The 12,544-nt window shown below is 39.9% G+C and overlaps 1 protein-coding gene across 1 annotated transcript in view; it reads left to right on the top strand.

Moving 5' to 3' along the window:
• The first annotated feature begins 126 nt into the window (after positions 1 to 126).
• Positions 127 to 12,544, top strand: part of GAN (gigaxonin) — a 46,049-nt gene continuing 33,631 nt past the window's right edge. Inside the window, exon 1 of the mRNA XM_039888813.1 lies at positions 127 to 377. Coding sequence (XP_039744747.1) covers positions 211 to 377 — 167 coding nt within the window. The 5' untranslated portion in view covers positions 127 to 210. The remainder of the gene's footprint in view (positions 378 to 12,544) is intronic.

The following is a 12,544-nucleotide window of genomic DNA, read 5'->3' as shown; positions in this document are numbered from 1 at the left end:
CCTTAAAGATACCGACCCCTCGCGCTCCGGATGGCGCAGGCGCGTTTTAGGAGCTCGCGCTTGTTCACAGAACGCTCCGAGCTGGGCCGAGCGGGCGCGCGCGCGCGCGCGGACTGTGCAGACGGGGCGCGCGCCGGACGTGGACCGCTCCAAGGGTCCCGCGGGGCAGCGTCTGGAGCCGGTTGAACTAGCTGACTAGCCAGCACCACGATGGCCGAGGGCAGTGCCGTGTCCGACCCTCAGCATGCCGCGCGCCTGCTGCGAGCGCTCAGCTCTTTCCGCGAGGAGTCCCGCTTCTGCGACGCACATCTGGTCCTCGACGGGGAGGAGATCCCGGTGCAGAAGAACATCCTGGCAGCGGCCAGTCCGTACATCAGGTGAGGAGGGGGCCGGGCGGGGCCGCGTTGCCCGAAGCCTGGGGGCGGGGCGGGCCGGGCGGGGCACTGGAGTCCCTGTCCCCACCCCTCAGCTGCCGGGGTCCCCCTGGTCACCGGTCAGCGCGGAGTCCCTCCCGTCAGACATTCCTGCGGGCCCCCATGACAGCTCCTGTGGCTTCGCCCACCTCCAGGCCAGGCCCCCCACAGGCCCCCGACAGGTCCCCCACTCCTCGTGGAGTTGACCCCGGACCCGGGCCGCAGTCCTCCGCCCTCTCTCGGATTCTCACAGCCCGGCGCTCGCCGCGGCCTCCGAGCCCCGGAGGCCCCCAGACTCCCCCAGGCGCAGTCCTGGGCGGGCCGGGGGACCTGCACCCGCGAGCAGGGCGGGGCCGCAGCTGGGAAGAGCCGCCCCCTCGGCTGGGCCCAGTCCGCGGATTCCGGCTGAAGTTTGCCCGCTGTTCGCCTCCAAACCGACGCATAGTCGCCCCGACCAGGGGCAGGAAGCGCCCCTCCTGCGGAGAAGCCAAACAAACAACCTGCACCCGAGTGTAGGCAGAGGGAAAACCTTATTGGATCTGCATCTTAGAATAGGCGATCTGACCCCCCAAGGCCAAAGTTCTTGTCTTACGAGTCTTTTCCACTCCCTGTGGGAACTCCTTTTGAAAGGACTGTGCGTTATAGACACACGTTGAAGTAAGCTGTAGTGAATTTTAAAAGACAGTGTAATTCTCAGGATGCGGTTACAACTAAAGAACCAGGAGGTTTTAGCGACTCAGGGCATTTTAAAACTTCAGTAAAACATAGCTTAACCTGATTTTCCATATCAACTAACCAGGTCAATTAAAGGTTGATAAGATAGTGCTTAACCAAGTGTATCAGATCTTGCAGAGGGCGGTTAACTTATAGCAACTTTCTTGCAAACTGGGTTGCTCTTTTAATAAAAGAAAAAAATGCTAAAAGCTGGAAAAACAGCACAGTAAGCTGGTTAAGTATAGAATAATAGTAGAGAATGTCACTAAAATTGACAGGTTAGAAAGAGCAAAATGATGTGTACTGCATCCTTAGTGTTCTGTCCTAGCAGAACTCAGCACACAAACTACGTTTTAATCTTTGCATTGGGAGACATTTGTGCTAACTCAGAAGCAGTTCAAGTGCTCTTGTAACTTCTCCTGGCTCTCTCTTTCGTAAATCCATTTGCACTTTGTGGATTTAAAGGTGTTGTGGGGGAGTCTTCCTTACTAGGGGATTTGATTGCCAATATGACAGCTCATAGCTGGCAGTTCAGAGGTTTGAGCAATCAGTCTCAAATTGGAATCAGCAGGCCACAGACTTCCCGGTATCCAGTGTTCTCTGTTTGGGGAAATGCTTAGGAAAACTACTCAAATGCATTATTGTTGTAATTCTTTAAGTGGCATCCAGCCGACTTAAAAGAAAATTTTAAATCCCAAACACATGCTCTCTATCCCCTTTTCATGCTTTATTTTTCTCCACAGCATTTACCAGTATAATGCACCCTATATTTTACTTATTTACTTTGTTGATCTTCCCCAACCACAATGTAAGCTCAGTGAGGCCAGGGATTTTTCTTTTGTTCATTATTGTGTCCCTGGCAGCCAGAAAAAATAGAGCCTGGTGGTTTAGCAAATGTGTTGAATGAGTGACTGCCTGTCTTTCTACCACCACAGATTGGGCATTAGAGGATTGGCTCTGTTACATTTCCATTTCAGATACTCAGTTATCCCTAATTGAGAAGAGCATAGGACCTGCTTTTTCCTTCAATCTTTTATACTTACAGCTGTGAGTTCTGGTAGGTGACTTGATCTTGGCTTCAACTCACTATAAATGAGAGATAAAATGTATCTTCTTCTCATTTAATCTTTGACCCACCCTGTGAAGGAATATTTAATAGTGCTTTGAACATTTCACAGGTCTGCACATAGATCTGTAAAGGTGGTAGTATTCACTGCTATATCTGCTGAATTAAGAAAGGTGGGGTATCCACTTGTGACATGGTGGCACATAATGCGAATATTTAGTAATGTGAAATATTACTTATTTATAACAGTAATTTAGGTGTGAAATATTGCTAATCAAAATAAGAGAGCCAAAGGGACTTATGATCTCCTCTAGTCCAATTCTATTACTTTCCAAATAAGATAATGGGCTCAGTGGACATTAGTGACTTACCATGAGGTTACTTATACTTAATGGTTGAACTAAGATTAGATGCCACAGTAATGAAACTTGTCTCCTACTCATTTACCATACAAAGTTATAGCATTACTCGTATACAAAATTACAGCATTACTCGTATTTAACTATTCTTTGTGTAAACTTTATTAGTTACTTACAAGGTTATGATACTAATTTTTTAAAGTACTTTGACATACTGTCTCATTTTGATGTAAATTTTCAACCATCTTGTGCAGTAGGTAGGGCAGATATTTTTGACATTTTACGAATCAGTCAATTTGTGTTTCTTTTTTCAGTAACTAATTGCTTTAAGATTTTTTTGGCTATTGAATTGGTAGAACGTTCTTGGGTAGTCTTTTAAAATTATCGATCTCAAGGCCACTTACAAGTAATTTGACTAATCCATATTACTAGTGAGAAACAATCTGTTTAGTAATTTTTGATACCAATGATAACTGGACTTTTTTATAATATATGGTTTGTTTGAACAGAACTTTAATTATATTGAAACAGTGAATTTGTATGTTCTGTAATTTGATGTTTCTTACTTTCCTTTTTGAAGCTTAAGCATTGAGGCCTGTGATATCGTTAATATATGAATTGGATGTTCAGAAGTTTGATAGTCTGAAGTTTTATAAAAATCTATTTAATGTCTTTAGTTAGCCCAGTTTTATTAACTGTCATAAGCCTCTTAAGTGTGATTTGGAAACAATGTTATATATTGCTCAACAAAGGGAACCAATCCAACTTTGTCAAACAGAATTAAAGCAACTCATTTGGCATAATTTCTACTTAATATAGAAAAGTCTTTTATCTTATTGATTTAATCTTTTCCTGTGCTTTATCTTTGATTTAGCATTTGTTTTTCCTTCTGATTGTCTTAGCTATCATACCACACCAAAGGTATAGTATAAAAGGAAAAAGCCAGAAAACTCAACTTAAGTAACAAATCTCTAATGATAACCTGAAGGAAGGTTGTGTAGAGTATGTGTCATGCAGCCTTAGGATACAGATGTTACAGAAAGGCAGGCAGGCAGGCGGCACCTTCCGTAGTCCATCATTCAATTCAGTACTCCCTCTTCCGGATTTTTCCTCATTTTGATCCCTGAATGACACTTTTTCCTTTATTTTGTTGGTAAAACTAAATCTTAATGCAGCTGACAACCTTTAAGAATGCTGAAATTGAATTCATGGCTGTAAGGACCCACAGAATCTTTCCTTTCTCAGCAACCCTGGACCTTCTGGGAAAAGTTCCCTGAGGCTTACAGGAAATTTCCCTTTCTTCTGAATATTGCAAAGTTTGCTTTGCTTCATGTCTGAGGCTCTTCTGATTCTGGCACAATCCCAATAGTCTGATGTGGAGTTCAGACTCCTTTCTCTCATGAGCTATGGATCTTGTGGAGTAATGTATGTGAAAAGGATTTGAAAATGAATTGCTGTGTGATTTTGCAGTAACATTATAGTGGCTCTGTACATGTCCTCGTTCTGTATTCATTTTTTGAGAATTTTAGTTTTTGGGGGGATCTGTTGGAATATTAGTTTGGAGAGAAAGAGTCCCAAGATTTTTGGATTCTTTGATGAACCAGTCAACAATAAGAATGGCAGTTTTCCCCTCCTCGTTTTTTGAGAAAAAGCTTCTTTAGTGAGGGTTGAGTGAAGACATTGGGCCTAGAATCCAGCCTAGGTCACATTGGACACCTTTTCTGGGACTTAGTTTCCTCGTGTGTAAAGAAAGGTTGATTGGGCTACACGAACAGCAAAGCCCCTGTAAGTCTAAATTATGTCGCTCTATGCTATTTTTGTTTTGCTTTGTGTGTATATGTTGTGAGGAGGGATCTGTTTTTGTTCTTAACAGCTTTATTGTATTATTTAAGTTTTGTTTTACATTGACATTAAAGCAATCCTTTGCCTTGTTATACAGGACTTGGTTGGGTACTCTCCTATGTAAACTCATCCTTATAGAGTTGTTTTGTAACAAGTACATATTTTATGCTGTTAATCCAGATGTATTCCAAGGCCTAATTATTGATGAGCCTGGTTTTCCATTTAAATATAAAATTTGACTCGTGGATGATGCTGATGAAACTACTTAAGGAGACTAATACGATCTCTGTAGGAGTCCAGTTTTCATAGTAACATAGAAACTATCATCCTCTCTTTGGGTACCTGAAATTCGCCCTATAGTTTATGAGCACCAAAATCCATTAGTATTGTCTGCTGTGTGAAGGGCATGCTCTTAGTCTCCAAGTCCCTTTTCTTCCTCTTGTGCTGTGAGTTTATAGTCATCTGTGTATATAGCAGCTCCTGAATGATTATTATAAAGATTTTGAATGGCAATTTTAGCCTGTGACGTTTTTTAGTGCTCAAAGGTTCAAGTTCAGGTAGAAGCTCCAGGTTCTGAGACTCTTCCTGAAAACCTGAGCATTTAAAAAATCAAATTGACTATACATGTCTCCTGCTGTGCTCTTATAGTGATGGGAAGGAAATAAGTTGAGCCTGGGAAGGAAATAAGTTGGGCCTGAATGTTTTTTAATGGATCTAGGCCTTGTTTGTTTTTATCCATCTGCTATAAGGCATTCTAACAACTGCTTAAAAGATGAAATAGATCCTGAAGGGCTTGTAGTCACATGGTTGAAAATGATTTTTTCTCTTCCTTCCTCTCTTCCCCCTCTATGTTTTCCTTCTCTTCCTTTTCAGTATTTCCAATCATGTTTGATTAAACCCTGTTCTTATGTGAGTTTTTCAAAAGTGATATTAAAATATGTTCAGTTTCAGAAGATCAAAGAAGTATTTTCTCTAGGCTTCTAAGGAAACTAAGCACTTATAAGTTGGAGCTCTAAATTTAACAGATGACTCATGTCAGCTTAAATTTATTTGTTTATTTACACAAGACAGCAATTGCCACTGTTAGTAGCAGTGAATGCTCTAATTCTGGAGTTTTTTGGAAGGTTTCAAATGATGAAACAAATCAATAAAATTCATGTTAGACTAGTGAATGTAACAAAGTAAAGTATTGAATGTTTGGATTTATTGTAGAATTTTACAGAGGATTATTTTGTATAATAGTAATGTGATAGAAATAAAACCTACTTTAACGAATACTAATTGATAAATCCGCACTCTTCTATCTTTGCCCTTAGATTTCTGCCTCTTTTTACAATTTGTATTTTCCCTTATAAGTCCTCTTCAATGTTCTTAGAGTAATTTTTATTATATAATTTAGAGAGTCAAACAAAGTGCTTTTCCTCATAGAAACACTGTTCTTTGGATTTAGATTTGAATAATATAGACTAAACATCTAGATTATAAAACCACCTTAATCTGTTGTTTAAAACTGTTTATTAATTTGTCTCATGATATCAAAGTGAGGCTTAAAATCTATTTATAATCCATAAAGAAAACATAATTAGGACAAATAAGGAGTCATTTGCCTTATGAGTAAGGGGAGCTCTTTTGGGGTGCTGTATCATCCTTCTGAAGGATACAGGTCTGTCATTTAGTGTACTGAAACTGTTATAGAAGTGAATGATTTGTGAGTTAGAATTCTAGGTTAAGGGTGGAGAAGCAGGGGTGTGGGTGCGATAAGTGGCAGGGTATGGTTGCAACTTTGCATTTGAGTGCTTCCCATGAGTTCTTTGCCTCCTAAGACATGATGAGTCCAAAATGGGAGGGAAATCAAAGACTCATGTAAAGGTGACAGCTGTAGCTCTATGGAGGGTCCATGTCGTTTCTCCATCTAAATGCCCTCCAATGCTCAGCCAGGGCCCTTGACCCCTGTGCTCAGAAGAGCAGAGTGAAGTCCTCGTCCTAAGTATTGCCAAAGAGCAACTTAGCCATAAAATGATGATCTAACGCTTGCTGCTTCTATTTCTCTGTGGGAATAAATTATATTTTTCCTCTTCAGAAATATTAGAAAAATAGAGTACTTAGGGAAAATAAGATCTTGGTGAAATATTTTGTTAGATAAAAGAGAGGTTGCCTTCAAGCAATAAAGCTTTGAGAAGCAGTGTATATCATAAATGGAAGATGGAAGGACTGGTTTTTAAAAATAGACTGTTGAATAATGGAATATAGAGCAGTAAAGTGTCCTATGTTTTCCTTTTTAGAGTTAATATGCTATTGGCTATAGAACCTTAAATGTATATTTTTGCTTATAGGTATTTTGTGATTCTCTCGGCTACTGAGTAGTTCTGTATCTTTTTAGGAACAATTCTAAAGACCATTTGATGCTCGTGATTTTTATGTTAATGTGGTAAATGAGTAGAAATATTGTAAAACATAGTTTTATATCAATCTGTCCCTGAACTGGAGGAAACCTCACCTTTAGGATGTGAAGTTGGTATAAGTCCCTTCTAACTTGTAGAGCACAGTCATTCACTGGAAAGTAGGATTGTAAAGAGCAGTAAGAATCCTTAGAAAGAAAGGTCATTGATAATTGTTTCCTGTTCTCTCCCTGCCATAGCCCACCTCTACTTCAGGGATGGAATTGGAGGCCAGCTGAACCCCTCATCTTATAACCTCCCATTTGGTTAGTAAAAGGAAGAACTTTTCACAGACATTCAGCTTGTCTCTCTACACTAAAGCTAGCATGAGAAGTGTAGACTTACCCTAGCAGACTAGAGGCTTCTCTTTGGGTGTGATTTGTTTGCTTGCTTGCTCGCTTGTTTATTTATTTTCTTGCCTGGCTTCTTAACAGTACTGACTTGTGTGAGCAGAGCTCTGCCTGAAAGTGATAATCTCCAGTGTTGGCAAGGAGGGAGTGAAATTCTCATTGTCATCACCTCCTGCAGCGGGGCAGGGACAGAGTAGTTGCTATCCTTCTTTTGTTTACCATCTTCTTTCCTATTGATAGAAAAAGGGTTTATGAAAATATTCCCCACAGTCACAGCTGTTGCCACATTCTTTAGGAATGTCATCACTGCCTTAACCCATATGCTGGTGGGATTGTGCTTACCATTAATAAATTACAGTTCAGAAATTAGCATCATCTAAAAGTATTGAAGTATACTCTGTATTAATTCATCATAGATGCAGTTCCCAATAAAGGGACCTTATGTAATTAGCATTAACTATTTAGGGGCTTGATTACAGGTTTTCATTCACTCAGCAAATACACAGGACATAACTCAGTATCAGCAGCAGGAGCTGCTGGGGAGACAGTGGTGACGAGAGATAGACAAGGAGCTTACATTTCAGTAGTTTACAGAACACTATGCCTTCCAAGGCTCTGCTTTCTTTCTTGCGTGCTGGCTGCCATTGGAGTGTGTATTCAGTCATCTCCTACAAACAATGTCAAAACTGAAATGAGTATGTGGAGACCTAAGTCACTCAACTTGTCTTTTCTATCTCTATGAGGCTAGTAAAGGAAATAAACATAAAACTAACAATTTTTAAATTATTTTTGATGTTCACTTAATTTTTCAATACTGTATATCCTAGTATTGTGTGGTGGTATCTGAATTTTAAGAATGGGGAAAGAATAGATTTGCTTTGTTTTTGGAGTAGACACTTCTGAAAGTCTGCTCTAAAATATATTTCAATGACTCATCTGATCCTTCACTACTATATTAGTAACCCCAATTAACATTTACAGAAACAACTTTTTAGAAGTAGAGAACATAGATTCTTGGTCAAGATTTCTTAATATGCTTGTTCATTCACTAAACTTTTTTGAGCATTTATGTGCTGCACTGCCGTGCACTGGGCAGACAGGGCTCCAGCGTCCATAGAGTCCAGCTGGGGAGGCAGACAGTGGAGAAGTCTGATTATAGAGATGTAAGGGGTAGACACGGTTGCTGCTGTAGATGAGTGAAGGGAACACACTGTGAGGAAGTGTCATTTAAACTGAGATCTGGAGGAGGGGGAGGATTCAAGGAGAGCAGAGCTGGGGTGGGGGAGCCACAGGGAACAGAAGTGCTATGGTCTGGAGACAGGAACAGGTTGGCACACTTGGGAGCAGAAGAGCACCAGCATGATGAGACGATGACCAGTGGGTAGAGTGGCATGACAGAGGGTTAGAGGGGTGAATTTAGGTTAGCACTGAGTTTGGGTTGGCACTTAAACTGCTCCCCAATGAGATTAAACTTTCCCTGTAACATTTCTCTGAGTTGCTGAATGTGTATTGGGAGTTGGCTGGGGACATGGCAGGGTATGGGAAAGAGACCCATAAAAATCTTGCAACTTAACGTTTGTCTGGAGAGAGTTTAGGTTTTATTTTAAGGGTTATGGATAGACATTGCTGGGGTGTAAGAAAGAAAAGGTGTAGAAAGAAAAGGATGCCTTGAACAAGGGTTTGTCAGTGGAGTCGGAGTGAAGTGGCTGGATTAGAGATGTTAGCAATAGGACTTGCCCGTGAGGAAGAGGAAAAACCAAGGAGAGAGCAGTTTCACTTCCTCGTTATTTCCAGCAAACACTGCTTATCATCACTTACTGGGAATATTAAATTCAGGACAGTTTGAAAGGTTCTGTAAAGTACAGATTTTTATTCACTTACTAAAGAATAGTACTATTAACATGAATGGAACTCTACTTTAAGGTAACTTAGTTGTATGTTTAAGGACTGGAAGGGGACGAGACTGGAACTGCTGACTGATTCAGATTAGCACAGCATGGTGATGTCCACTGGCCGATTTCAAGGATTAGGGAGGGAAGCAACTGGCTGCTCTTTGAATATGAGAACTAAGGATGAAGAAGAAGGAATAGATAATTGGTTTTGAACCTGGCTGCTTAAGCAAAATAGGGAAGATAATCTGTCTTTGATGTATTGAATTTGAGGTAATGTTGCTGTATAAACACCTTAATTATACTCTTCTATTTCTTGAACATTCTAAGGAGTACTTGATGTGTCTATGAATATGTGTGTTTCTTGTCCTTGCCTTTCTTGACCTCCTGCTCTTTTCTCACAGATTAATTCATAGTCATCCTTCAGGACTAGGCTCCAATATCCCTTTGTAACATTTTTCCCATTCTGCCAAGCAATTACTCCCTCCCACAGGCTTCTTTAGTGTATTGCGTGTACCTTCAGTGTGGCCCATACCAGTCTTCTGTTCAGTAGGGAGAAATAGAACAGACAGGCTGGTGCTTTTAAAGCCCTCATCTTTTATCTCTAGGGCCAGAGGCACTACATCCATTAGTGGAAAATCTGTACGGAAGGGAGTTGAGTTGACTGCAATCTGCAAGTACCAATGAAGAACTAGATCAGAATACAGGATACTGTATACATACTGCTTCCAAATAGGATTAATGTTTTTGCTATAACATTTTACTGTGTAGCTGAATATGTATTGGGAGCTGGGGGAGAGGGACAAAATACAACCACCTTACAACAGAGTTTAACCAACAAGAGAGTTTGCACTTTGGACTGTTTCAGATGGCACAGTCAGCTCCAACAGAGTCTATTTCTGGTGCCAAGAAACCTGGGAGAAGAAAGGACCAAATTCTTTATTCAGAAGTAGCAGCTCCAGTGAGGGAGCTTTTGTTACAACATGACTAAAGAATTCATTGAGAAGTATTCATTCCCTTGACAACATTTTAGAAGGCATTTTTCAGCTTCAAGTTGTTTGGAGAAGTTTATAATAGTAGATTGATTATAAATTAAGAAGGTGCCAGAAGTAAAAAGGTGGTTTTAAGATTGAGTTTAAAGATGCTCAAATGAAGCTTACGCAGGAGCTGCCTCTCATTTATTAAAAGGAACTGAAAGGGGGTGTGTTTCAGCTGTAGCTGTTATTTTTTATGTTCTTTTGTTTTTCCCTACTCTCACTATCTGCTTTTCTAAAAAAAAAAGAAACAGTTTCTTAACCTTCACTTAAAACCTTGATTTGAATTGCTTTGAAAGTGCCCCCAAATCAAAGGGGCTTTCTCTTCACATGACCATTTGTATGGGGTCTTATGGTTATAGAAGGAGCCTCTTTTAAATAGCATGCGAAAAATCGCACCTTAGCAGAAAATCTGGAACTGTTTGACAGGTTGAGGCATGAATGTCTTTCTTTTATGTATATTTCCAAAAGGTCAGGGTGTGACCAGAACAAGGAATCATACTTGTTTCATTCTAGAAGAATTTTTTGCTTCACAAGTTGCTGCATCATGATTCTGTCTTTGAACTCATCTTAAAAGTTTTTAACATGTGTTTTCAAACCTTGTCTTTTAAGACAGAAATTTTATTGACTGCTTTACTTTCAAAATTACAAGAACTAGATTTAAGTTTTAAGAATCTATTTTTTACACACAAAAATATGGAAAATCACAGGAGAGTTTAATTATTTATATCACCCTAAATTAATTTCTGGTTCTGAATAGCATACTTACTATATCGTTATAGTTGTAATCTATATGCGCGTAGTATTTATGGTTCATCTTTTCACTTGAAGTCATTTCATATCTCTTATATCTCACTATAATGCCGATAATTATTTTTAGTGGTTGTTTGTTATTACATCATATCTGTTCCATATAATTTGCTTCATCATTCCCATATTTGACATTTTAATTTCCAGTTTTTTTTTTCTTCTAACATAAATTAGAAAAAAAACTTTGTTTTTTTTTTCCCTTTATATTTTTTTGTGGGTGCCAGTAAACCCACTTTAGGGACTGTGTCCAGGTTTATCTGTTTCTGAAGATAGGAACAGATTTGTGCTATTATGTAAAACCAGATTATTGTCCAGGAAGATGCATTATCATCTCAAGGTTATAGAAGAATAAATAGCATCTGAAAAATCATACCTGAATAGAAAAACATGGAACTGACAGTTTGTATCTGATGTTTTTTCTCAGATTTATCACCATTACCCTGACACTTTTGCAGGTGCTTTCTCAAAGTTATTATTTTGCCTCTCCATTGGACTGGATTTTAAAAAGTTGTATGTTGGCTATTGTAAAAACATTTAGAGCAGGATTTAGCAAACTTGTTCGGTAAAGGGTCAGACATATTTTAGACTCTCCGGGCCACATGTGGTCTCTGTTACACATTCTTCTTTGTTTTTATTTTAACAACCTTTTACAAATATAAAAACCATTTTTAGCTCAAAAGTCATACAGAAACAGGCTGTGGTTGTTTGCTGACTGTTGATCTAGAGTATTACCTTTTTTTTAAAATTTGGACATAAAAATTTTGACGATCATCTTTAATGCTGTTTAAATGTCATGTAATGATGATTTGCACACCATTCTTTTATAGAGCAGGAATTGGTAGTCGAGGCTAATTCTCCCTGGCCCTCCCTCCCCAGCTGTCCCACCCATATTCTCCTTTTTCTTAGTCTAGGATGTTGCTCTGTTGTATACCTTTGTCCTTCTCCTGTACTTTTATTTTTTCCCTTCTCTTCTGGCTCCTTTCCCGTAGCATCATGCTTTTCTGGTGCCTGGCATGTAGGAAATGTGCAACCGTTGGGTGAATGCATCTATTAAAAGCAAACAAACTCTCTCTTCTTCTAACAAGTGCATGATTAATTTCCTTTACTTTGCAAGCAGAATTCCTGAAAGAAGCGTGTTTATCTTGTCCACGGTCTCACCTCCTGCTTTTTTCTTCACTCTGCACTTAGACTTCTATCTTATCGCTCCGTTAAAACTGTTCTGTAAAATTTTGCTAAATATAATCACCAAATCAAGTGAAAACTTTTAAGCGTTTACCTTACTTGACCTGTCTGCTGTATTTATCACCCTTGGTCACTTTCTTGACACTCAATTTCTCCAGGCTTCCCTGACACCTTTTGTCCCTGTCTGCTCTTCAGACTCTCCTGTCTCTCTGTCCCTATTCACAATGTGGCACGAGATTCTGTCCTCCCCCTCTACTTTCTTCACAACAATCTCGTCTAATGCAAAGATGCCTCTGCCTCATCCTCCTTCCGCAGCCCCAGGACTATGTATATGACAACCTACTACATGGCCACCCTACACCCAGGCAGAACCAGTTCCCTCTGCCACCAGGTAGGTTGTCTTTCATTTCCTGTGCTGGGTATTATGCTGCCAGAGTCCCCAGGAAA

The sequence above is a fragment of the Pteropus medius genome, unplaced genomic scaffold, assembly GCF_902729225.1.
Source record: "Pteropus medius unplaced genomic scaffold, Ma_sr-lr_union100, whole genome shotgun sequence".
Taxonomy (NCBI): Eukaryota; Metazoa; Chordata; class Mammalia; order Chiroptera; family Pteropodidae; genus Pteropus; species Pteropus medius.
Note: the sequence above shows the minus strand (reverse complement) of the source record. Positions and strands in the feature narration are given on the sequence as shown.